The 27,676-nt window shown below is 46.3% G+C and overlaps 1 protein-coding gene across 1 annotated transcript in view; it reads right to left on the bottom strand.

The window, feature by feature from the left end:
* Kirrel3 (kirre like nephrin family adhesion molecule 3) overlaps nucleotides 1–27,676 on the bottom strand; it is a 562,024-nt gene that overhangs the window by 107,184 nt on the left and 427,164 nt on the right. The window contains exon 2 of the mRNA XM_042674972.1: nucleotides 6,725–6,802. Within this exon, the coding sequence (XP_042530906.1) occupies nucleotides 6,725–6,802 (78 nt within the window). The remainder of the gene's footprint in view (nucleotides 1–6,724; nucleotides 6,803–27,676) is intronic.

The following is a 27,676-nucleotide window of genomic DNA, read 5'->3' as shown; positions in this document are numbered from 1 at the left end:
GCCATTAACCATCCTGGTTTTTTCCCACTCCCCTGTACCTCCCCCAGAGGCCTGGGTGGGGGCTGGAGCAAAGGTCTCAGCATTCAGTGAATTCAACGATGAGGCTCTGAGGCTGGATAAGGACAGAGGGAAGGAGACACAGAGGTAGAATAGGACATCTCCTCAGAACACAGTTGCCATGGAAGGAGACCCCAAGGTCTTGCCAGTGGCTGCTACCCAACTTGCCCAGTCCCCCTGTCACTGGCATGGGTGAAATGCTAAGAAGAAGACTCTTCATGTTGAAGGGGTTTTCTGTTTAAAGCCCCTTTATAAGAGCCTGGCTGAATCGCCCATAGCTTTGGCATGCATCTAGTTTCCAGGCTTTGGAGAGATTCAAGAATAGTTGCAGTGGTCTCTTATAATAAAAGCAACCATATATCACGTCTCTACACATGCCAGCCTCACTTGGATTACAGTTGGATAAGACACTTCTTTTCTGTCCTAACAACTCTTAACTCATACCTGGTGATAGCCACTTGTGGCATTGTATTATCATAGCTTATAGGGCTTAATGTCTTGGGGTGGGATGGGCAGGGGCTGTCTTTATATGCTGTGGAGCTCACTGTACCAGGAATAAAGAAGGCACAGGGTATGTAGTTAGTGAGCAGTGACTCACCAGGCCTACAATACTCACCGAGCCTTTCCATACTTTGGTGCTTGGAAGGAATATCAAACCACTGGAAGAGGGTGCAGCCTGTATGGTCTTTGGTCGCCATCTGCAGTGATTTGGTCCCAAGCCTGCTCTAACGCTACCTGTCATATGAATCTAGATTTTTCTGTCTTCAGAGCCACAATGCTTGGTCCTTAGACATATGAGTCACAATACCAAATGAAAAACCAAACCAGCACAAAGACAATTGTCTAATCTGCTGAAGTAGAAGGTCAGGTTCCTGAGGACAGAGCTCACATCCAACCTCTCTGGAGAGTGTGGTCCTGGCAAAGCACCAGGACATAGAAGGGGCTGGTGTTACCCCATTTGCCCAGGTTACTGATGTCCAAAGAACCCAGCTCTCTTCCTTTTCCTCTAGGGATCCTTGCTGCTTATCTCTTTTGAAATATGGCCCCAAACCCACTCAGCAGATAGATTTTCCTGAGTGATTCACTCAACTGTGTTACCCCAGGAATTCAAAGACTTTGCATAATGAAGTGGGGGCAGAACTAGACTTAGGGTCTGAAGCTGAAGAAGGTATAGACAGGCCTTTGCCCTGGCCTGGGGAGGGTGGGTCAGAGGAGACTTCAGTGAGGAAGACATTGAGGTTTTTGGGATGAGCAGGGATCTCACTATGAGAAGGGGTTAGGATACAGTGTGTGAGAAGGTGGCATGCCTTCCAAGGGGGCGTTACAGGACCCCGAAGCTCCTGAGGATGGAAGGTCATGCCCTCTTGAGGAGCAGAAAGAAGGGTCATATGACTACAAAAAGAGGGTGCTAAGGAAGTAAGAGGAGAGGTTGGGACCTCCTAAAACATGCAAAAGATCTGGCTTCTTTTCCTTAAACAATAGAGTCACCAGAATGTTTTCTAGAGGACATTGTCAAATTTACATTTTGAAACGTGGCTTTGGGCCATGGGTGTGAAGATGAACTGGGGGAGGTGGCTGGATGTGTGAAATCCAGGTGGGAGGAGAGGACAGATAGACCAGAGGTACAATCCTGAAGACGTGGTAAGATGAGTTTGTGGAAAGGGGACTGTTTAGAAAGATCGGCAGCCCAAAGTGCTCCCTGGCCTTGGGTAAGCAGGTAGGAATGGTGGCCTGAGAAATGGGCTCTGGAATCCTCCATCAGGCTGTGGCAGGAAAATAGAAAGAGCGGTCTCCCATTCCAAGAGGCTGAGTGAATTAAATAACAATCATAAAGTGCCCTGGAAATCCGAGTCTTGCCATAAATAATAAACAGGGACGTTATACAAATAACCAGCTTTGCAGCCCCAGTGGAGGAAAACACATCAGTAAGAAAAATGAAATAAGGGGGAAAAACACACCCTAAAGCCCCAACTAACAAAATGACAGTATTAGCCAACATCCCGGGGGCTCTGGCAGGCAGTGGAGAAACTGTCTCAGGAAAATGATTATGTGCCCTGAGCATGAGGAGGCCGTGGCTACAATCATCGGAGTGAGAAGCGAGGCCCACACTAGTGACTCTTATTCTTCTCTGGGTCCAGTCTCCTGATGGAAGTCCTAGGCCACCCTCCTCCCGCTTCCCATCAGCTAGAAGAATGCATGGCTTTATCTGCAGGCCTGCTGGGCTGCCTCTCTTCCACTCAGCAGGCAGCTGACAGGCTCCTGAATGGGCTCTGAGAACAGGCAGGAGAAAAACCCAGATATGCTATTGGAGGCTGCTGAGCAAAACCAGTCAACTTCCTGGTTCTGTTCCTTTAGTGACCACAGTTTTCAAAGTTATGTCACAAGTGGTGCTAACAAGACGTATGTAGTATACTGAGAGCCAGGACCGAGGTTTTGTTTTGCTTATTTTTCTCCTCTTATTTTGATAAATATTATTTTTATGTAATCAGAAGCACAGAAGCATTGTGTCTTTGTGTTCCTCTCCCTTAAGAATCCTTTGGTCTCCTTTGGCCTCACTATGTGTGAATGCCTAGAGTCCTTTATAATTTACCATGTCCCAGTGCATTTCAGATTTAGCTTCTACATATGAAAGCATACACTATTTATCTCTCTGAGCTTGGCTTACCTCACTTAACATGATTTGTTCTAGGTCCATCCATTTCCCTCCAAATCACATAATATTATTCTTTCTAATAGCTGTGTAAAAAGGACAGAGTTTCTTTTTTTGTTTGTTTTTTGGTGCCAAATGTATTGGGGCTTGAACTCAGAACCAGTGTGCTCTCCCTGACTTTTTGTGCTCAAGGCTGATGTGCTACTACTTGAGCCACATCTCCATTTCCAGCTTTCTTTTTACTGGTTAAATGGTAATAAGAGTCTTACAGATATTTCTGCCCAGGACAACTTTGAACCTCGCTTCTTAGATCTTAGCAGGAAGACAGACATGAGCCCTTGGCACCTGGTTTCAAGATTTCAGGACCAAATTTTGCATCATGACATTTTGGAATCTTGCAGGCTCTCTTACCCAATATCGTTCAATTTTCTGTACTGAGAAGATTTAAATTCAGATATCCAGACACTTGGCAGACATATAGCTGGTTCCTTACTGTGTGTGTGTCTTATGCAACTGTAACCCCTCTGTACATCACCTTTACAATAACAATAAAGCAAATAAACAAAAAAAGAACAGCCTGGTAGTAGACTTCAAGGCTGGAGAGCCAGAGTTGGAAGGAAGGAATCCACTCTGCTAAATTGCCTTGGCCCTTGACCTCTCAGACAGAGATTCGAATCCTAGAGTTCATAGAAAGCCCTAGAACCAGAAAATTGTCAGAGACATGAAGACTCCTTCTAGCTCTGTAAGATGAGCAACTTCTCCAGGTCCCCATAACACCTGTGAGAGACTTTCTACATTCTTCTATTGCCACTTATGATCCTCCTTAGTTACTTAACTAAAAACAGTGAGAGACAGTGGCTGAGGCCCAGGGCTGGGAAAGGAAGAAGGAAGCAGTACCTTGGCCCTCCTGCAGGTAACTCTCTAAGAGGGGGCTGCGGGTGCATGCATAAGCAGTATATACATCACCACAAAGTTGAGAAGTCCACTAGGTAAGGCTCAGTGGAGTGCATCTTGGGGAAGGAGAGACATCTCACTTAGGTTAGTTGTGAGGTAGGATGTCTCTGTGGAGGTTAATGTCTGCACTGAGGCATGTCTGGTGCTTCTAGGGTGGGCTCCTTGAGGCCAGGGAGTATATCTTATTCGACTTTATGGCTCCGGTGTGTAGAAGGAAGCCCGACACTTGTTATGAGAAACTGGCATCAGTTTTTAGCGTTTACAATGGATGTTTTTCAATGAATAAATAAAAGATCTCCTTCCGGCACTGTCTCTGAAGCAACGTGTTCTTAATCACATGAAGACAACGATGTCAGACAAATCTGACATCCTTAAGCCTGTCTTTAGTTCCTCTGTTCTTGCCTGTCCTTTGCTGACTTTTGTTTGTATCTCCATCGGCTGCCTCCTGGGTGTTTAGGCCAAACAGATACACATTCACACACACACACACACTCATACACACTCACACACACACACACTCACACACACACTCACACACACACACACACACACTCACACACATGCGCGCGCACCCGCACACACACAAACATACTCATCACCAACCTTCTCCATTCCCATGTAGGCTGTAGACTCTCTCTGAGAAGCTATTAAGAACTTCCATATAGAGTAAGTCTCTCATGGCCTACCACAGGCTTCCTTAAATGATCTTCTGAGTAGTATTTTTTTTATTGCTTTGTGTAGCTTAACAGAACCAATTGCAGTTACTCTAACTTATGATAAGCTGCTGTTCATTCATTATTTTCCACTTGCCTCTTCCCAAGTTGTTGTTTTTTTTTGAAAGGTCTTGGGGGAGGGGAAGGTGGAAAGAGAAAGAATTAAAAAGATACCAAAAATAAACAGGGAAACAAAAGAAAGATGAAATCACTTCTCTGAGTGACAGACGCCCTGTTAGACACTGTTCAACAAAACAAACATGCTTCCATATGGCAAAAGTAGGTCCTTTCTATTTATTCTGAGTTGGAAAGATAATGATCATCATCTTATCCTTACTGGAAGAAGCAGCTAATTGTTCCAATAGATCACTAATTCCAGCAACCTGGAGAAAATAATTACTTTTTTTTCTTTTTAGTAGTTTATCAATTTGTTCAATTTATGCCAAGATAGGTTGTATGGCATGGATAGAGATTTTTATTTTGTGATCAGTGTCAGGGCTGCGATTCCAGCTTAATTATTAATACGAAGGAGTGATAAAGATTATTTTGAGAATTTGTAAAGATAATTATAAACCATAAAGCAACTCCCTTCCACCCATTCTTGTAGATGCCTTCTTATTGGAGTTTAGGCACCAGAGCTTTAGGAAGAGACAAGTAGATAATGTGTTACTCGGGTAGCAAGGCTGTCTGGGGTGGAGGCAGGACTCTCCCTCCGCTTTCCCAATAGTTTTCACCCCTCTGGGCCTGGAAGGCACCCACCTGTGCCTTCTCCTGTCCCACGGTCTTTCCTCCTTCTAGCCTGTCTGTTTCGTTAGTCTAGACTTGTAACTCATCACACATGTTATCTCAATTTGTTCAGCATTCCCTCACCTCCTTGGTCACCTAGAAGCTGGGGGGGGGGATCAAACACCTGGAGTTTCAGCTTTCAAATACAGCCCAGCTCCTAACTCCCTGCCCCCACCCCCCTTTCTTTTTTGGCTGCTCTAATCCCTAGGAAGCTAGATTCAGCCTCTCTAACGAGCATTGTCAGCAAGAGAACATGCGTATTCAGCACCACGGACAGAGGCACCAGGTCCATTCCCACAAATTAGAACACACAGCAGTGTTGGGAAAGGGAGGAGGCGATAGAGAAAAGAGAAAGAAAAAAAAAAGGCAATGAAAGAGATGGATAGACAGGATGTCAGCTATACAGCTCCACCCCTGGCTGTGCTCAACCGTGGGGCTCCTACAAATGAGATGTGGCTTGTTGGAGTCTGCTGCCTTCTTACACTGGTGGGAGGCAAATAGGGGAGGTGATGGCTTCCTGGGTTTCCCATGATGGGTTGTACCAGAGTCAGATTCAAAGCTGGTGAGGGGTGTCATGGCTGCTGATCTGGGAGGACAGTTGGCTGCAGACTGAAGGAAGAGGACATTAAAACTGGAGGGGGACAGAGATGCTAGAGGTGAACTCCTTCTCCTTTGCCTGGAGCAGGAGTGAGGCTATTGGGACTCTGAGCCTCGGGAGGGATGGGCCCAGCTCGCAGCAGGCTGGGTTGGTGCTATGCCAAGGTTTATTTGTCTAACTTTAATGAATAAATGGCATCCCCAGCCATTGTTTATCTACTTTTGAATTCTGACAAACAGTCTGTGCATCTGACAAAGAGGGTTATTAGCTGTCTGAAGACAGATGGCTGGAGGGCGGAGGCAATGCTTGGTTCTTTATTGCAACAGGCCCATAAATGACAGAACCCCTTTCACATTCCAGCCGATGTCAAGGTCAATACCTTCCCCACATCTTCTGTGACCAAGTGAGGTTAGCAAAGACATGGGGGAGGAAGGCACAATGGCCCAGGAGTAGAAGGGAGGGGTGAGTCAGTGGAGTCGGAAGAGAGAGAGATTTCTAAGCACAAGCTCTTGGAGAATACAACACTGCCTCATCTTCTTTAGGATTCTCCTGTGTGCCTTGTAAGATACTGCTTGCTCAATATGCATTCAAGAAACATGAATGATTTCAGGGGTAAGATGGAGAAATTTGGACTAGAATGGCAATAGAGACAGACTTAATTGGTTTGGGTATGTGGGTGGTGGAATAAAGACAGGAGAAGAGAAGAGAAGAGAAGCAGGGGATGCAAAGGGAATAAGGAAGATAGCCAAGGGGAATGCTACAGGTCAGCATCTTGTGCTTCCAGCATTAGTTGCCTTTCCCCATATTACTCTCTACCCAGCTTCATGGAAAGCAAACTGAGCTGCTCATTCTGTTTTCAGAGATGGCCAAGGTTCTTTCTCTTGGCCATTCTGGATCACAGTTATAGACATAGATTCTTCCCCCAACCAATATTACACCTGAAACAGTAGGGCGGTTCTTACTGACCTTCATTCATTCTCCGAAACTTGTCCTTGGCCATGTAGCCCAACACTAGACAGCATCCTCTCTTCTGGAGGCCCAGTTCTGGAAGAAAAGCATGAGAGAGTAAGTTGAGAATGGATCAAGTGTTACAAGGGGGAAATGGACCTTGTTGCCCTTATAAATTGGGCTATATATTTAGTTAGCAAAATTTCTGCAGCACCTACTGGATTCTAGGCATAACTGTAATTCAGTAATTCTTATTAGATTCTCACCACAGTATGTGGAGTGTTCACCATTAGTATCCATGTTTCATATCATCCTTATTCACAGATTCTCAATGAAACAGCCTTAGATGAAAAGAGCTAACTGGTGGTGAAGCCAAGATCTCCATCCGAGGAGTCTTGCTCCAGAATCCATGCTTTAACTATGAATCTTGGGTTCTGAGGCATTTTCTGTTCTAGACTTGGAGACTGTCTCCACAGTGCCTGTGCCCAAAGTAGGACCAGTGCAACCAGACACACAGGGAGACCCAGGAATGAAGACATGATTTGGGTGAGTTTGGGGAAGATACGGGGGTTGAAGGAAGGCAAAAGACACCATTTAGAATGTGTGAGTTTCTGGGTTGAGAATCCTGCCCATTCTTGTACTGGGACACTGTTCAGAGCCATCATCCAGGATCTCTGAAGTACAGACACTACAAACATTGGCATGTCGGAGAGACACAGAACTCAACGTGCTTTGACCTCCTGGAAAAACAAGATAGAGGAACAATTCCAGGTAGCAAATGTAAGACAATTTACCTGTCTTTCGAATAGCATTTTGTAAATCAGTGCCTGTTGTGTGTGAGCACTGAACTGGCAAAGGCAAAGCAAGCTTTCTTTCTGCTGTTTATTCTTTAATCCTGATTCGTCTTAAGAACTTTATGGGTTTTGAAGCAATTCCATACCTAACTTCTTTTTTCACCCCCATAACAACCTTATGAGATAGGTAGGTGGGCCATTGCCATTCATATGATCCAGATGGGGAAACTGAGGTTCAACGATGCTGATTGCCCCCTATTTTTCTTTTCTTTTCTTTTCTTTCTTTTTGATTCCTGTCTCCACCTCTTCTCTCAGAAGTCATTCAAATGGGACAGGGGTCAGGAATTGAGCAAATAGATTTCTGGAAGAGGGAATGTGATTCTATCTGCCCCTTCCCTGAAAACTTCCCATGTTTCCCTGGTCTTGTCAAGATTCCTGGGCACCTGCTGCTTCCTCCCTTGGCTTCTCAGTGAAGGAGGCTTTCATTGAGTTGTGGGTGCACAATACAGCCTGCTAGTGTCGTGGCTGTTGAGGGATTGACAGCTGTCTTATTCCTCCGCATACCTCTCTATTCCACCTCGTACTGTGTGGGTCCACCCTCTGAAGGTATCAGGATAAAAGGGAAGGTAAGGCTCAGGAGACCCAGATAAGTCAAGCTTAGGGGCTCATGCCCTAGAGAGAAACAAAGCATGGCAGGTGGCAGCAGAATGCTACAGCCCAGGGATGCAGTATGCTTTGATCTCCTGATTCTTTAAAGGGGTTTATTGACTATCATTGAAGAGCAGAGAGGCAGATCTGAGGGTGCTGTTTCCAAAGGCACTCACTTCTCTTCCTTCCTTCCCTTGCACACTTGCTCATCTGAAGGCACAGGCAAACTGCCCTCACTTCAAACAGCCTTGCATCTCAGACGCCCAAATTGACGATGTTAAGTTCTCCCATCCAAGGCCTTGGCCCTTTCTTCAGGGGCTCCCGCTCTGTGGAGGGCCATGTGGATCAAAGCCCCTTTGATGTTTACTTACTATATTTGTGGATTTCTTTCTAACAACCACCTCCAAGAGGCAGGAATGCAGCATGACAGGAGGGAGCCCGTGGAAGTACAAGCTGTGAGGAGGCTCTGAGCTCCCGCCAACAATAGCCTCTTGTTGGAGCCTGTACTGAAAGCTCAAGTGTGTGCTGGTGACAGGCAGAGTCTGCCTGCCCATTAGAATCGTGGGCACGCTGCTCACCATCAGAATGACGGAGTCGCTGACCATTCACCATTGACTCACGCCTATCTAGATCCTATCAGCGACGGTCTTAATGAGAAAGAGAGTCTGTGTTCATGGATTGAACAGGGGTGAGGGGTGGGTGGGAGGAGTGCAGGAAAATGCTGGATAGATTTGGCCAATGTCTCGGTTTTGTTTTTAAAGCAATACTCTGTACTTTCAGACAAGGGGCAGGGAGAAGAATTCTCCCAAAGACTAGAGTATGCACAACTTGTTGCATCTGATTATCTACATTGCTGGCTTCTATCACATTAAGACAATCCTAGCCTGTGCTATGTCACATACTAGGATGTCCCTAGGGGATTGCCCGAGGAGAGACCGCACGTACACACAGTTATTATAAGTAAGAGTCACCCTGCTTATGTTTGATTTTTTTTGTAAATGAATAGGAAAAGAAGTTTTTTTTTCTTTTAAAAAGTTGATTAATAAAAAAGAGATCGAGGACGAAGTAATTTCTCAATGTTTTTGGCTCATTTAATTTGACACGTGTGGGTTAGTCTTAATTATTTAGGCGGCTACATTACAAGGCGCTAATAAGCACATTGCAGAAATTGATTAAGTGAGAGCATGCTCTGGCTGAGTCTTTGCTGAAAAGTGGGGAGAAGCCATTGGGGGGTCCCTGCAAGCACAGACATGTTTGAGGATTAACAAAATGAGAATTTAGGGTACTCTTTGGAGCGATTTGCAGAACTAAACCTGAGTTCATGAAGTCCACAGGTAGAAGACGCACACAGGAGGAACTGGCATGGGAGAAGGAGATGAATCTGGAGGCATCCATGGGGGAGGTCTGACCGTAGATAGAATGAAGAGGAAGCAGGAGGTTTGGGGAAACACCCAGCAAGTCAAACTAACTGGGCAATTAAGGGAGAGATCATAGAATATGCTGGAAAGAACAGGAGCCTTTCACGTTGTGAGGTAGCTAGCCACTAGACTCCCACCTTTCCTTGTCATATGGACAGCAAGATGAGGAGATCTTTTCTAAGTAGGAATCGGGGCTATTGTCTATTGCTTCCTCAGCAAGAAGAACCATCTAGAGATCCCCAGAGGTGTTTGTGGAAAATGATTGACACGAGTTGGGTTCTGGCTTCAAAGGGAAACATTCCTAACATCTGCAAAGGACTTGTGTGTCTGACAGGGGTACTGACCAAGGAGGAAAAAAAATGTAGGCAATGCTGCCTGTGTAAGCAAAAAGTTACTGGTGCTTTCCTGGGGAGGAGAGCTTGTACCCCAGGGAATACTTGCTCTGTAGACTATGGGTATCAGAAGGGCCACAGAGCTTTCTTTTCCAGCTCTGAGCTTTTTGTAGGTAGCACAGTATCTGATGCATGGCAAGTGCTTGGGGACACTGTATACTGACTGGAAGAAAGAGCCCATTCAGAAATATTGGAGGGAGTGAATAGTTCTCCCTAACCCAAGGCAGGATTGGAAACATATGGGCTGAAATGTAGCACAATGTGTTTAGGTTAGGGTAGGGATGGTTATTGAGTGAATGAAAGTTGTAATTCATTGGAATGGGGAAGTGCTCCACAAGTAGGGAATGCTGTGGGGTTTCCTCTTGAGAGGAATAAAAAGAGAGGACTTTAGAAAGGAATGGGTTTTCTGCAGCTTCAGAAGGTGTGGATGGGACTCTTTCCAGCCTGAAAATTCCTTTATTCTTGCTCATAGTAATAATGACACAGTGAAGTTACTTCCCATTGGTGGCCTACTTATTATTATTATTAGTTTTTTTTAGGATGCTGTCATTCTTGCTATCTTATTAGATGCTCACAAGAGCTCTGTGAAGTAGACAAGGTAGAAATTATTTCCTCCATTTTGGATTTAGAAACCAAAGCTCCTAGTAGTCAAAGGGCAATTCAAGGCAGAAGTTGTGAGCTGTTGATGGTACCCAGCTTAGAATTCAGGGCTGATTTCTGGGAGTTCTGAGGGTAAGGAACTGAGAGGATCCCAGGGCTATGGACGCTCTGAACAAAGAAGATAGACCAGAGACTAGAGGTCAGAGATCAGTGGTCTAGGCTAGGGCAGTGCTATGAGTTAAACATGAACCACATATGTATGTTGGGGTTCTAATCCCAACACCTCAAAATGGGATTGAATTAGGAGACAGAGACTTTGCAGAGGTGATCTAGTCAAAATGTGAGTTAAATGCCCCAACGCAACAGGATTGATGTTCACATTCAAAGAGAAACTTCAGGAACGAACAACCCTCCCCCCCCCCCCCCCCCCCCGCCCCGCACATAACAGAAAGAATCAATAGGAAGACAGCCATCTATCAGGCAAGAAGGGAGCGAGGGCTGGACAGACCCTTCCCTCACAGCATGCAGAGGGGGCCAGTCCTGCTGGCATCTCCATTTTGGACTTCTAGCATTCAGGACTGTGAGCAAATACACGTCTGCTATGTACGTGGTACTTGGTTACAGTGGCTTTAGCAAACCCATACAGACAGGAAGGGGGAGGAGCTGGCCTTCCCATGGCATCTGACTATATCTCTTGGCCATGATCCTCTGGAATGAATTTGGAAGGACCCAGAATTGCCCATGAGACACAGCATCATAAAACTGCTCAGCACCCCTCTGGCAACTGATGACAGAGTGACCATCATGGCCACCAGAATGGGATAGTGGGGGGTGGGGTGCCAAAGATTATGGGAAAGAGGAGAGGTGGGAAGGGCTGGCTGGTTCTACATTTCCAAGAGTGCTCTGCTCTTGGGCACTCTTGGGGTGCCTAGAGCCTTCTCCTACCAATGGGAAGACCATGCTGGTCAGGGATGGTTCTTGCTCATTCCTCATTCATAAGTCACTGGGCTCTCAGGTACCCATGGCTCAAGCTGGTGAGAATGGACAGACACTCCAACTTCCTCTTCATATCTGAGGCCATTTAACACATGGACATGGCTGTTGGGAGGAGGTCTTTCCTGTCTTATCTCCAGCTTGGTGCTCACCACATAGTTCAGGTGGTAAGGTGGTGGGATTGTACATGGCAGAGTAGTCCCTTTTTTTTTTTTGTTGGTCATGGGTCTTGAACTCTGGGCTTGGGCACTATCCCTCAGCTCTTCAGCTCAAGATGAGCATTCTACCCCTTGAGCCACAGCACCACTTCTGGTTTTCTGGTGGTTTATTGGAGCTAAGAGTCTCACGGACTTTCCTGCCTAGGCTGGCTTTGAACCATGATCCTCAGATCCTGAGTAGCTAGGATTACAGGCATGAGCCACTGGCGCCTGGCTGAGTATTTACTTTTTGATGCTGTCATCTTTACTCTCTTATCTCCTCAGTAGTGAAGACTAAACCTTTTTATACCCAATCTTATTGAGACTCAAACATGTCTCCAGAAAACTAGCAAACAAGAAATAGAGTGTGGTAAGGAGGCAGTGGGGTGTGGCTATCACAAAAAGAACAAGAGATAAGAGAGGCACCAGACTCTGGAGGCTAGCAGATGAGTGTCCAGAAAGTCTGGACCTTCTTCTACTGCTAAGCAGGGAAAAGGAGGGCATCCTTGCATTGAAGAAAAATTACTTTAGTGCAGGGAACGATGACAGAAGAGATGACCCTAAATGAAGAGCAGCCGGGAGACTACCGCCACACTCCAGATGAGAGAAAGAAGATGGCTTCACATCTGCTCTACCGCCCTGTTCTCTGAAGACCGTCTAAGATCACAAAACAACTGGAAGGAGCTTCCTCAGGTCCTCCTGATCATTGTCTCCTCAATGCAGTAGCAGAGGAGCTGAAAATAGCTCTAATTCCCCAGATGGTGCCTCAGATCAGCTGGACCTGGTTGGAGTCACCAAAGGCTAAGATGCTTCGGAACTCCAAACTAACAGAGCTAGCTGATGCTGTCCTGCTGTCCATAACAGTGGGTGGTCTCCAGGGCTTCTCTGAGCTTCGGTTTTCTTATTTGTACTTACTTGATACTAAGACCCTCTAAGCAGAAACCAAATATCAGAGTGGGGTCTAGAGGATTGCCACTTTTTCCTCTATTTCTTTCCCACTTTCTATTTCTTTATGTGGAAGTGGAGGTGAAATGATTTTGCCAAGGTCATCTGATGAACTCCCAGGTTGGCATGGTAGAACTGGGAAAGTGAAGGAAGTTGGAGAGACTAGCCAGGAGACTGTAACAGGAGAGGTTAAGGAGGTAGAGGTCCTGTGGATGGAGTAAAAGTAGAAGTGTTGAGAGATAGTCTAGAGACAGTACATGGGGCTGTTTCGTATTTTTTATACATACATACATATCTCTCTCTTTCTCTCTCTCTCTCTATCTTCTTTTTGTCGGGAGTGGAGCTTGAACTCTGGGTCTGGCTGCTGTCCCTCAGCTCTTCAGCTCAAGGCTAGCACTCTACCACTTGAGCCATAGCACCACCTCTGGTTTTCTGGTGGTTTATTGGAGATAAGAGTCTCACGGACTTTCCTGCCCCAGCTGGTTTTGAACCACGATCCTTAGGTCTCAGCCTCCTGACTAGCTAGGATTATAGGTGTGAGCCATCAGCGCCCTGCTGTTTTTATACATATATTTTTAACCAGCTGCATTGGCCTTGGTGCATGTCTGATGGTGGAATAACAGGGGGTAGTGTGGGTAGGCCCTACCAACATTCACTTCCCGCCTGCCCCACCCACAACCAGCACTTGTTAGCAAATTCAACTGGACTAAAACCCATCCCACAAACACTGATTCATAAGGTACCATGTACAAGCCCAGATCACTCAAGGCTTTCCATTCCAATGGGATTTATACAGGGAATATGTGGGTTGAGTATCCCTTATATGAATGCTTGGGATCAGAAATGTTTCAGATTTTTGGGCCTTTAGAATATGTGCATAGAAGTTACTCACTGAGCATTTTATTCTCTTACCATGGCAACACAAGCATCTGGAATGCTCCCAAGTCCCAAACTTCTTGAGTGTGAAGTTTCAGAGTTCAAAATGTTTTGAATGATGACTTAATTATGGAGGCGTAGCTCTTGTACTTGGGAAAAGGTAAATGAGAGAAAAAAAAAACAACCAGGGCTGGGAAGGTGGCTCAGTGGTAGAGTGCTTGCCTTGCATGCATGAGGCCCTGGGTTCGATTCCTCAGCACCACATAAGCAGAAAAAGCCGGAAGTGGCACTGTGGCTCAAATGGTAGAGCACTAGCCTTGAAGGCTGCCCAGTCATACTGGGGTTGTTTTTATTGGGTGTCCTACCTAGTGGCCTCTCTCACAGATGACTGTCTCTTAACAGCCATCATTCTGTCCTAGGATGCTTCCTCACCCATGACAGGATGCCGTGGCTTTCTGTGTGAGAAGTTTTCACTTTGATACTCCTGCTTCCTGCCTCTGTTCCACGGAGTCCCATTTTCAGCATAATTACTCACATCACAGCCAACCAAGATGGCCATAAATCAAGCAGAGATGGCTGTTTTCTGATCCACTTCTACAGTAAAGAGACGGAAGGAGAGGATGGGAAAGGTTTCTTAATCTCGACTAGTGATTGGCTCTGGCCCTCTAGGACAACAAATACATGTTTAATAGCCCCATAATACCTGTTTCATAATTTTTGAGTCTCATTGCTTGCTAATCCAAGTTTATTAAAGAACTATAAACTTTACATTGTTGTAAAGACATAATTGCTATTTCATAGCTTATTTAATATGAGTTAATTATATTAGAACTGAGTTTCCCCCCATTCATATTAAGTATCAATTAGTTGCTTTAAACTATTGATTTGTATTTAATTAACTATGCTATTACATACCAATTAAAGTCTTATAAGAGAATCTTGAAACAGCTGCGGTCCTAAATTAAGTTTTTAAAGTAATGGATGATACTGAAAGCTCATGTTGACTTATTATCTTTTAAGAAGACTTGCGGATCATTATGATCATTCCAAAAAGGTTCCATAACCTATCCTCACCTACCACTTCAAGTCTACCTCGGATGTCTGCTGATGAGGGCTTTATAGTTTCTTACAGCAACAGCAGTGGTGACATCAAGTAGCCCTTTGTCAGCTCTCCCTCCACAGCTGTCCTAGATAGGCCAATTTTTTTTTTTTCTGGCTGGCATAGCCTTATCCACTGTATGGCTGAGACAGGCAGCAATATTAACAGCTCTTCACCGCCAGCTGTGGAGTCTAGAATTGCCTGTGTTGCTATTGGCCCCAGATCCCAGATGCCCATGTGGTCATCCATCTTTTGGCTCCTTTAAAATCTCTGCTTCATTGGCCCAAGTCTGTATATGTCAGGGAGGAAAAGGACAGCCAGCATGGACTGAGCAGCAATGGGGCTTCAACACGTCTCATTTCATTTGAGAAAAGCAGGTATGATCATCCTTGATGTTAGTTATAAAAATTGATGTATTTTTTCAATTCTAGGGGCTCAAATCCAGGGCCCCATGCATTCTGTATAAGTGCTACCATGGCGCTATACTTCCATTTCCCACAAACTGACATTTTAGAGGGAAGAAGTTTGCTCGGAGTCCTGCTGCTGGCATGCAACAAAGCTTGGAAGGCCTTTTCTGACTTGGTGTTGGGCGAATCATGCCACATTCTACTGTCTTTTCCTGAGATATAACTCTGTGCCCATTCTGAATCTCAGCCCCTTGGGGTGGCTCTCTGATACCTTGTCTATTGTTACCTTTCTTTCTTTCCTGGTAGGGTTAGTTCCCTTTCTTTCTTTCTCTTCTCCTCCCCTCAGATTCTGCCTGGGGTCTTGCTATCCACTGATAAACTGCTTGAAATTCTGACATGGCCACTAGCGGACTCAAAATGAGTTTGCCTTCTGGGGTGCTTGTCCATCAGTAAAAGACCCACAGTTGGCAAAGTTCCCCAATACTCCTTTACAAACTGGAATGTGGACATCGGCTGTTGCCCTTAGAGGTGGACACAGTCAAGCCTTCTGTCTCTTTGTGGTTGTTAGCATCACTAAGCACTCACCCACCTGGGATTATGCCCTCATTAGCTACTACAACGAATGCTGCCAAGTACCAACTGGTTGTGATTTATTAGTCTCTGGGCTACATATATTGCAAGTATTATCTTTGTTAATCGTATGTATATTTGACAGAAGAGGAAACTGAACATCAAAAAGGCTAAAGAATATTCTCAGGGCCATACAACCAGTGAGACATTCTTTGGATTACTAGTATAATCTGTGTGTGTATATGTGCGTGTGTGTCTGTGCCTGTGTGTGTGTGTGTGTGTTTGTGTGTGTGTGAGAGAGAGAGAGAGAGAGAGAGAGAGAGAGAGAGAGAAAGAGAGAGAGAGAGAGAGAATAAGGTTGGCTGAAGAATTCTTTGGGAAATAGCTTTGTCATACATACAGGAATGAATGCTTTGGTCCAGGTTGTGGTTTGGATGTGTGCACACTACCCAGGGACCAGCCAAGACTCTGGGGGAAGGAAAGAAGAACTAGCAGAGAATGCTGGCTGACAGCCATGGGCATCATAGCCTGGTGTTCAGGGGTGAGGAAGGGAGAATTACTTGCTGGGGAGAGGCAGGGAGTGGAGGTGCGGCTGGGAGGCACGGATGTTGTCTGTCTGCTCAGGATGGGTTTGGCGGCAGGGGCGTGGCTACAATTTGGTAATGTGCTTACACATCACCTTGGCATTCATTTATGGCCCCAGTAAAATCACAGAGGCAGGGGACTGATTGAGAGAGTCTCCTAAGAACTTATCACGGGAGTCAGGCGGGGCAGGACACGCAGCCTCTGCCCTAGATTCCTGTGCCTTGCAGGACAAGGTGGAGGGAGATGTCTGTGCTCATTTGGTACAGAGATGAGTGCAGACAGAAGGAGAAGTTGCCCCAAAGCACGAAGAGAGTAAAGTTTTAGGGGCCTGGGAGGTACCCCTTCCACTTTCAAGGTAGACAAACAGTAGAGGAGAGGATCAGGTGGTGGTGACTCATGTATATCTCTCCCTGAGGAAAATTATAGCTGCCATATTGGCAGTCTAGTGGCCACGTCTGGCCAGGTGAGTATCCAGAGCCTTGTGCCTCTCGCTTCTTCTCATGTTTTCTGAGCTGCAATCATCTTCTAGGGCATCTGAACCTGAGCCACATGGGGAGCTGAAGCCAGCCTTGAGACCTCAGCCTCATAGGCAGAGCAAAGCTCAGGCAGTTGCCTGCATACCCGCCGGCCCCAGCCCACCCAGTGAGGACATCCAGGAAGCTCCGGGGGTCAGGAGAAGACCCCGCGGAAGAGGCAAGGAATCCTGCTGGCCTCCCATTACCGAAATCCTCCCTGGGCCTTGCACACTCCATTACAACTCTGTATCTTATAATTAAATTGAATCTGTCAGTTACCTCTCAGCACGGCAGCAATTCAAGCTCATTGAAGGCTTTCTTTGTTTATTTTCACTTATTTATTTATTTAGCAATTATTTATCTAGCTCTCCTCATAGCTACGATGGAGGCCCCTGTTGGATGTATCTATTGCCTTTAAAAGTGAGGAAGCAGACAAACAGAGTGAAGATAGGTGGGTGAATATAGCCAAAATACTATTCACTGTACATAGGTGAGCGGATGGGTGGGGTTGAGGGAGACGGGGAGAATGGGGGAAGGGGTGCTGGATCAAGATGTATTGTACTCATGCACTGATAGGCTGCACTGAAACCTCTCTATGCGACTACTTAAAGATAGTAATAAAAAATAAAAGCAAGAAAGCTCCAGTGCAGACTCTTCCTGTTGTGCTCAGGGAGGAGTAGGAGGAGAGATGGGAGTAGGGGAGCTACAGCACTTACACAGAGGCGAGAGTTCTGTCTCCAGGACAAGGTTAGGGTAAAGGCCACAGAAAAGCTTTGTCTGCCCTGCCATTTATGGCTTGGATCCTGCCATCAATTCTACCTGCCATATATATTGTCACAGATGCCTTATGGAAAGGAGGTCTACTAATTCTAAAGTTTCTTGGAGGCCCTGGCTAGTGGGCCTCATCTAGAGAGACTAGAACACAGGTCAGAGAAGGGGGAAAGTAGTTTGCGCCTGGGAATCATTAGTAATGGAAACACCTACAGGGCTTTGTAGTTGAAGAAGCACTTAGCAAATACGCTCTCTCCTTCAACTCTCGCGACACCTGGAAACTTCTTCTGAGGGGCATGAGAGAGGTCTTGCACTTGCCCAAAGTCACCCAGCTGTTAATGGCAGAACTAACATTTGAATACAAGGTTTGTGAGTAAAAAAATAAAAATAAAAACACAAACAAACCCCAAGTGCTTTCTATCTCCCTCAGGCCCTTAGATCTAAGCTGGCAGCCATAAAAACTCAAGTTCCTTTCTTCTCTTTAATAATAACCTGTCAGTGATGGTGGGGGTGTCTGTGAAGGGGATCCTGGTAGCTTTGATTAAGGAATCAGCTTCAAACAGATTCAGGGGAATGATTCGGAACCACCAGCCATCACTTAATAAGAACATGAAAGTTTACTCACCACGGGGCTGGCCCAGTGGGAGGCTGATTGCTAACAGGCATGCCAGCGACTGCACAAATCTTGCACATCAATAGCTGGGCCCCAGAGGCATGACCCCATTTGGGGCCAACACATCTAGCAGCCCCAGCAAAAAACTGAGGATGAAGGGAACTTGGAGGATGTGCAAGAATGTGTGTGTATACATGATTGCATGTGCATGTGTGTGAGTGTGCATATGTGTGTATGGGTGGTCATCTGTGCCTCTTTGTTCATGTATTACAGTGTGAGAATGGCTTAGACTCAACTCCTCTAGGGAGTCACCTCTTGCCTGCCTTACTTCATCCATCCATCAAGTCATTCATGAGCTGTTCTGCGTGGTCTCAGATGAGATGTGGGTTCATGCCAGCCATTCCTTGGTCTCTTCAGGAAGTCATACCTCCAGAGGTTACAGTGTAGGTGTGCTTCTGCTACCGTCTTGACCAAAACCATCAGAGACTTTGTCTTAGGCCCTACCTAGTCTAGAGACATGGTCAGCGCAATACAAAGGAGGATGGTGATCCAGGGTCTGGATTTCAGATTCATGTGTCTTGTTTATTTGGAGAAAGTTCTTTGGCTAGAGGACCCAGTAAGGAAGGCCCTTCTAAGAGAAAGAGTTATTTAAACGGGGAGGCTGGCACCATGTGACATCTTGGGCTCTCCTGGTTTACAAGACAGGTCCTCTTCCAGCTCCTAAAGCCGTGAGAAGCCAGCACACGATGCTTAGGCCATTGATTTTTTAGCCCCTGAAATGTCTTGCACAGACATGAGTCTCTTCCAACCATTTCTTGGCTCTTCTCCTTTTCTTTTCCTCCTCCTCTTCCTTTTCTTCTCCTCCTCCTGGAAGTACTGGGATTTTGAATTCAGGGCTCCACAGTTGCTAACCAGGTGTTCTCCCTTTTGAGCCATGTTTAAGCCCTTTTTGATTCAGTTATTTTTCAGATAAGATCTTGTCCTTTACGACCAGGACTGGCCTCTGCCTTCTCCTCCTCTTCCACCCCCTCCTCCTCTTCCTCCTCCTTATGCCTCCTTTCTTGTTACAGATGAATACTGCCACATCTAGTTCATTTGTTGGGTCTCTCTAATAGTTGCCTGTGCTGGCCTTTGAGCTCCCATCCTTCTGATCTGTTTCCCCACATAGCTGGGATCATAGACAGACACTACCATGCATGACCTCCTTTGGCTCTTTTTCTTCAGTTTCATTTTTTTTTTTTGCCAGTCCTGGAGCTTGAACTCAGGGCCTGGACACTGTCCTTGTGCTTCTTTTGCTCAAGGCTACCACTCTATCACTTGAGCCACAGCACCACTTCTGGCTTTTCTGTTTATGTCGTACTGAGGAATCGAACCCAGAGATTCATGCATGCTAGGCAAGCACTGTACCACGAAGCCACATTCCCAGCCCTTTCTTCAGTTTCAAAATGCAGTGATCCTGAAGAGGTGATAGATCATGTCTCTTCCCAACGCCAAATTCAGTCATGTCACACTGGTAGTTTCAAACCCACCAGGATGGAAAGACTTACATGAACGTAATTGGCAAGGCTGCAATCAGGCCTGTTTTGCCTTCCTTTTTCTCCTTGAGCATTGACTTATCTGCATCTCAGTGGCTGAGCCTTCGTATGCGAGACACAAGCTGTTGACCTTAGTTTGGGCTTTTAGGTTTGACTCCAGGTGACTGAAGGCTCTGCTCATTGTTTCTGCTTCATTTCTCCAACCCTCCAGACCTTGATTCTGTGTTTGCTGAACTAAAGCTGTGGAGGTCTATTGAGAGCTTGCAGGTTTGTTGAGAGCTCTTTGAGGCTTGTTCCCTGACCATTGCTGTTATTCTACCTTCCAGGAAGGTGGTGACTGGCTCTTACAGCCTCCAGGCAGGACGAACTCACAACCTCTCAGGGGCAGCAGCTGCTCATGGCTCTGAGCGCGTCTCCAGAGCCTTTTGTCCTCTTCGCAAATACTCGGGAGTATGGAAGCTGCTGTCTTTTCTATTCTCTATTCAGTGACAGTGAAGTTCATGGATTGGGACCCCGAAGAGGATCTACTATTCTGGGAACCCATGGGGCAGTGTGATCAAACAGCTAAAAATGTGTCTCCAGGCTTGACATTAAGCACATCACATAAATGATCTTGTTTTAATAGTATCTCATTTAATAGTGTTCAGACACTAACCTTAACAGGCAGTACTATGTTATCCTGATCGTACAGGTGAAGAAACCCAGGCTTGGAAAGGTTAAATGTCAGCTTATCTCTAAGACAATGGAGCTGAGATTTGAAACTCAGTCCACTTAACTTTAGCATCTGATTTCTATTCGTTCTTACCCATTTCCCTAGGTATAGACTTTTGCCATTCACCAATCTCAACCTCTTGCTTACAATGTGTGTGTGTGTGTGTGTGTGTGTGTGTGTGTGTGTGTGTGTGTGTATGATGATGCAAACAGCTCCAGAGTGCCTCAGTTTCCCCTCAATGGAGGGCTCTGTGTGTCAGGCTGCTCAGAGAGCCAAGAGCCATTGTTCAAGGTCTCTCTGGCTGAGGCCACAAGGAAGGTTGGCTGTTACAGAAAAAGAAGCTCAGCTATGGCCAGTTCTCAGAGACTGAGCCCCTGGCAGTCCAGCCTGGCTGTCCCCATCAGCCTTCTCTGTGGCAGGGCCAAGGGGTGACCCGCAGTCTCTGCTGGAGGTAGAGTTCTTGAGTCAGACACATGGATGGCTCTTCCCAAGAGAAAATTCATTAAGATGCTGCCCTGATAAGCTGGGTAACCTGGGGGGAAGTGATTTCATTCTCTTGAGCCTCAGTTTCTTCATTTGCAAAAATGGAGAGACTGAAGGTTCAGGCCTGTGTGGAAGGACCTGTGTGGGAGGGAAGAAGGAGATGCAATAGGGAGTCTGACACCGATGAGTTTACGTGCACACCGAATGTGTATGTGTTTCAGTGGTGAGACCCAAGCTTGTCATCACTCTCCAAAGAGGCGATGCCTCCCACCCCGCCACCAGTCTTGAGTTCATTTGAGTTGTGGTGACACACTACCATAGAACGAGGGATTTCTAAACAAGACAGCATTTCTCACAGTTGTGAAAAGCTGAGAAATGCAGAATCAAGGCTGCTTTGGTGTCTGGTGAGGGCCAGCTGTCTGGCTGGTGAACGGCATCCTTTGCTGCATTCTCACACAGCAGAACGGGCTCATGCGCTCCCTTGGACTTCCCTTACAGGATCTATGAGAGCTGTATTTGCATAAACTTGCAGGAAAAGGCTGTGAGACTCTTTATCTCTCTAACCTCCAAAAAGCCACAAGTAGAGCTGTGGCTCAAGTGGTAGAGCTCTAGTCTTGAGCAGAAAAGCTTAGGGACACTGCCAGTTCAAGACCCAGAACACTCTCTCTCTCTCCCTCCCCCTCTCTCTCTTTCTCTTTTTCCCTCACTCTTTCTCTCTCCCTCCCCTCTCTCTCTCTCATACACACACACTGATCTGTGCCTCTTAGTGCTGTTGTCTTGGAAGGTGAAGGCTTAAATACATATATTTGGGGAGGAGACATAAATATTCAGGTCACAGCAGCATCCAAATTAAGAACCTCTTAAAAAATCTAACTTTAGATTTCTGTTGAATCTCAAGACTTCATTGCTGGATGATTGTGACTTAATCATAAAGAGAACCAGGGAAACTGAGGGCCATAGGAAGGGTTCCTTGCAAGGACTTTGAACCATTTTCCCCAGTGTTTGGAGCTCTGTGGAGTGAGGGGAAGTTCTGTGCCTGCCTCGAGTCTGACCGCCTTGCTATCTGCTGCCTCCTGCAACGCCACAAACCGCTTATCTCATAGGGAGAGACTTACAAGGAATCCACTAGGACTTCTCTTTCCTTGAAGGTGGGGTGTGGGGGAACCATGAGGTATGGAAGCCAGGGGATGGCTCTACAGGTGAATACAAGACATGCCAGCCCAGCCAGCCCTGAAGATCAGATATGATTTTCATTAGATTTGCCTGCATGTCTTTGTGTGTTGTGTTATACTTCTGGTCTTGTGTACATATTTGATCTTGGGCATTAGTCTGAAATGTCACAGGATGTTTGAACCAGGAAGGAGCCTCAGAAGTCACTTGGTGTCTAACGTGCCACAGAGGGTAACTCTGTCCAGAGTCACTCAGATTAAAGTAGTGTTTCCCCCAGACTGAATGATGAGAATGGCCTACCCTCTGCCCCTAGGGCTGGACATGCCAGTCACTGTGAGCGTGGGTCCTGGATCTTGAGTTCTCTGCCTCTGGCTTCATGTCCCTTCTAGTAGGGATGTTTGTACCATTTGACATCTGACATATCCCATCCCACTCACTTCAACTCTTCTAGAAGCTTCCTCTTGGCCTGGATCCTCTCACCCTTCCATTCTCCTCTGGAATGGCCCTCCCTGGACCAATTGTCCTTCAGTATCATTGGGAGATTGATCCCAGGACCTCCTCTCCACACCAAACTCTCTCCATGCTCCATCTCTTACATGCAAAACAGCAGACTATTTGCACATTACTTAAGTCATCCTCTTAAACACTTTAAATCATCTCTAGATTATTTATCATATCTAATAAGTGTAAATGCTATGTAAATCATAGTTATGTTGAATTGTTTAAGGAATGACAAGAAAGAAATCTGAAAGTGTTCAGTAATAGATTCAGTTTCCCTCTCCATCTTTCTCTCTCTCTCTGTCTCTCTGCCATCATGCCCCCTATAGAAGCGGCCATGGTTTCTTATCTTTTGCTCTATCCTTCTGTAACGAGAGGTGGGAGTGAATTTGAAGACTCTGTGTCTCTCGTACTCCAAACCTCCATAGAAACACGCCACAGACAGCTGCAGGCATGGTCAGCCTTCTGGGAATTCAAGTTTTCATGTCTGAGATTTTTCATTCATTCATTCATCAAACATTGAGACCTCACTGTATTATCTTTGGTTCCTATGGATAGTATGGTAGACTGGACAGTGATTTTTGCTTTTGTGGATACTCCTTTCCAACAGTCTCTATTCAGCTCCTCTCTCTGACATATCCCTTAGTGGTGGGTAGGTCCATATGAATGTGGACGAGTCATGTAATGTCTCTGGGCCTCAGTATCTGCACAATGCTCTCATTACAGCCCGTCACATGGGTAGCGTGTGGTGTCACTTCGGATGCCTGGGCCTGCCAAGGACTGGGGTAGGTACTGCAGGGTGGTGTGATGGCAGGTGGGTGTGTATGTGTGGATTTATTTGTTTGTGTTCAGTCCTCGGGGTTCTTTGGATTTTTTTTTTGTTTTGGTGAGGCACACTGGCAGTGCCCAGTGCCCTTTTTCAATAGTTGAGGAAGGGGTAAGAGAGTCTTAACCCAGCTGGAAGTTTCTGTATTGGGATACAAAAGAAAAATATTTTGAGTATCTGCTTGAGAACTTACACACACACACACACACACACACACACACACACACACACACATCCCTTGTTGCTCTACACTGTACCCAGCATGGGAAGGGTATCATTACTTCCCTACTTCTCAGATGAGAAGAACAACTGGGCCCAGAGAAGCTTAAAGGGGTTTCTCAAAGTCCCATGGCTAATGATGCTAAAGCAGGTCCTGAGAACCTGTTTTTTTTTTTTTTTTTAAATACAGATGGCCAGGCAATTGGCTAGGGCTCTGATGGGGTAGAAGGAAGAGAGAAAAAAGAATGTTACAAGTCCTCTTTCAGCAACATTTGTCTTGGCAGTGTTTCATATCGACCCAGTACGTGGCACATGGATGAAGTATGCAGTGGGGAGGCTTTCTCTAGGATCAATAAGCTGAGTGGGTCTGGATCTAAATTCATCAAAATGTCATCTGAAACAAATGTGGTGTTTGGACTTTTGAACTCGGGTTGTAGATGGCCGAGGACTGGGGCAGAACTCAGGGAATACCTCCACTTCCTTGGGAAGAAGATCTTAGAAGCCTGCTTTACCAGTATGGTTCTGTTAACTGGGAGCGAGGGGGATGCATAGCTGGCCACAGTAGTAGACATCATCCTGGCCAAGGGCACTTCAAGGGCAGTAGCTGGGTGAAGAATGTCTTCACATAAAAGGTGCCTTCGAGGTCATCCATCCCACCGTCACACCCAGTGCAGGATCCCCTCTATGGCAGTTCTTGGAGTTACAATGGTTTCCTCTTGGCTCCTTCTAAAGAGAGGGCCACTTACTACTTTGCAATGGGCACTTTTCATCTTTTAGAGAGCAATTGAAACTTCCTCTATATTGCCCCAAAACGTTGACTCATTTACTTCCCAGATCTGCACCATGGACCACACAGAATCAGAGAGACCCCTCGTATACCCAGTTCATTAGGCATCTTTTCTTTTCCAAGAGAAAGACCCCTTAGAATGTTTGATATATGGAACGTCTCCCTGGTTCCTTTTGGAAGTCCTGACTTTACATACGATCCTTCCTCAGCATCTCATGAAGGAGGAGGTGAGCAGAATGTGAATCTCTCATCCAGAGGCTTGGAAATAGAAGGTGCCTCTGGGCTTGGGTGTGATTTCCCCATGGGCGGTATGTCTACAGCTCATGGCATCATGTGGGCTCATGAGAGGGCACTCCAGTGCGTATACATGACGTGAGTGGTGGTATGCTGCAGGTGTATGTGCATGGATGTGTGTGTGTGTGTGTGTGTGTGTGTGTGTGTGTGGTGTATAGGCCCTGGGGGAGGAGCTTAGAATCTACCTGCCTCCTTTGGAGCATGGGTGGTGGTGAACAGTGCCTGACCAATGGGTTTCTGTCCTTCAAACTATGCACTAGTCTTGCTCCTTTTGTCTTGAGGGCCGACTACATGTTTGGAGACATAACAACTGCAGGCTCTCCTATCGCACGGGTCTGGGCTTGCGGGCTCTGAGGTGGAAAGGGACTACCACAGGCTAAGAATCAGGCATCCATCTGGAAAGACACTTCATCCCCTCACTTATTCTATCCCTGCTGTGCCTAGAACAAGGATTTATATTAGTTTGGGTTATGTCAACACTGAAAGGATACAAGGTGTCCCAGTTTGTTCAAGATCACACAGCTAGGGGGTGGTAGGGACAGATGTGGATGAATCAGGCTCTGTCTACCAACATGTGCCACTTCCATGAGGCAGTGACCAAGGAAGCTCACTACCGTCTCTGAAAGGGAGATTCTCCCTTCTGGCAGGCCATCCACAGCCCCGGAAGGCGAGGAAGCCGTCCAAGACAGGTAACAGTAGTATGGGCTTACCACGAGCCCTTAGTTTTCCCTACTTGGGAGGGTAGTTAGGTTCCCAAACACAGGTGAATGTACAATCCAATTTCTTCCATTCCATCTGGGTCCAGGGAGCTCAGCTGATCTATTTGCTCAGGTACCTGGGACGGTAGATCTCTCATCTTTCTAAGTCCTTCTGCTTGTTGTTTGTGATTTCCTTCCTCTGATTTACTTATTATAGATTTCTACAGGGCTTTCCTACAGCTGAGCACTCAATGTCCCCAGAAACTACTCACTCATTTAACCAATAGCCACTCTTATGGGCATGTTGGGTATGGAATAAGCAGGAGGCCCCTGGAAGCGGAGGACTTGGGAGAGGGAGGAGGACAGAAGAAACAGGTCAAATCTCCAGGCATCCAGGAGGCAAGTGTTGCCTTACGGGGCAGCTCGTGGGGTAGTACCTTGCTCCTATCAGTTTCTACATCTGGATTAAAAGAATTTAATTTCTTAATTGTTATTATAAAGATGATATACAAAGTGACAGTTGCATAGGTCAACTAAGGGGTACATTTCTTTTTGGACAATGTCACCCCTTCCTTGTACTCTCCCACTATTTCCTACAGTCTCTACATCTGGATTTGCCCCTGGATCTGGACCACTGCTGGTCACGTGGTTCCCCAATCCTGCTCCACTCCCCTACCACCATGATCCCTTGTTTCTCTCCAGTACTGTGCTACATTTATCTGTTCATATTTTACTCTGTTTCCTTGGGGTATAAGGTCCTTCAAAGCAGGAACCAAGTCATCATTTTATACCTGTCACTCTACTTAGAGCACAGGGAGAGTTTAATAAATATTTAATTAGTGGGTCAGTTGTGAAGAAAGCAGAAATAATAATGATGTACTAGATTCTATTTCATCTCCCCCTCTTCCCCAGAGGTTCTCTGAGTTGGGGAGACAGGATGGATAGACAAAGGTCAGCTAAAGCCAGTCTGGGCTTGGCCAGGAGGCCCTCATGGAGGACATGGGACTAGCCTGGGCCAGCTAGCATGCTGAGGAGGCCAGGAAGAGGGAAAAGACATTATAGATGGGAAGAATGGCTTGAGCCAAGCACCTGTGGCATGAGGCAGGAAGGAAGCTCTGTTGTGGGCAAGTCTAGAGAGGTAGGTTGAGGCATACTAAAGCATTTTGAATGCTAAATGAGGGGCCTGGAATTTGTTCTCCCGTGATGGATAGATTCCAGTTTGACCAGGCCAAATTCAGACATCAGGTCTATCATTTACTGCTCTTTTATGAATATAGCATGGTGGTATATTCAGGATGAGCTAGGCCATGGGTGATTTGAGACTGTCTACTCTGGGCTTCCCCTTCTGGTCAGGAAGATTAGCCCAGCCCTGCCCCAAGCCTGGCCCTGTGTGTCGTAGGTGACCCTTTTGGTTTTTCTTTAATTATTCGTTTCTCCCTTCCTTCCTTCCTTCCTTCCTTCCTTCCTTCCTTCCTTCCTTCCTTCCTTCCTTCCTTCCTTCCTTCCTTCCTTCTTTCTTCTCTCTCTCTCTCTTTCTTTCTTTCTTTCGTCGGTTGTTGTGCTTGAACTCTAGGCCTGGGCACTGTCCCTGAGCTCTTCAGCTCAAGGCTAGCACTCTACCACTTGAGCCACAACACCACTTCTGGTTTTCTGGTGGTTAATGGGAAATAAGAGTCTCGCGGATATTCCTGCCAGGCTGGCTTTGACTGCGATCCTCAGATCTCAGCCTCCTGAGTAGCTAGGATTACAGGCATGAGCCATTGGCTCTGGGTTCCTCCTGCTTTCTTGATCACATGCATTCCTGGTTATACTGGACATACAATCAAAGCTTCCATTTCACAGACAGGGAAATAGAGACTCCTTGGACTTAAGCATCCTGCCCAGCGCCACAGAGCTAAGTGACCCAGGGGCTTGGAACCCAGGCTCATTGGCCCCAAAGCCTGGCTCTTCTCTTTGATCTGGCCTTGTTTCCGCCTGTAGGATTCACCTGGCGTGCATGGCTGATCTGGAACAAATCATTGAGGCTTCCGTTTTATCTCACAAATGAGAGTTCTCCGCAGAGTCTATCCTCCCTACTCAGGCCAGGCCAGCACCAGCTCCCCACTGCCCGATGCCAGGACAGGCTGTTTGCTAGGCAGCCTGCATTTCCCCAGCAGCAGCCCAGGGGCGCCTTACCAGCTTCCATAAGCCCTACTTTGCATTTCTGCCTTCAGTGTCTTGCGGGTGCAAGCTGGTATCAGAATGCATTCCCCCTGATGCCGCCGGAAGCAATAATCCAGACACGGTTCTGGGGTTTAGTGGAAATCCTTTGCTATAGCTGAAGAC

Source organism: Dipodomys spectabilis, unplaced genomic scaffold (assembly GCF_019054845.1).
Source record: "Dipodomys spectabilis isolate Male_0828 unplaced genomic scaffold, ASM1905484v1 ptg000023l, whole genome shotgun sequence".
In the NCBI taxonomy this organism is placed as follows: Eukaryota; Metazoa; Chordata; class Mammalia; order Rodentia; family Heteromyidae; genus Dipodomys; species Dipodomys spectabilis.
Note: the sequence above shows the minus strand (reverse complement) of the source record. Positions and strands in the feature narration are given on the sequence as shown.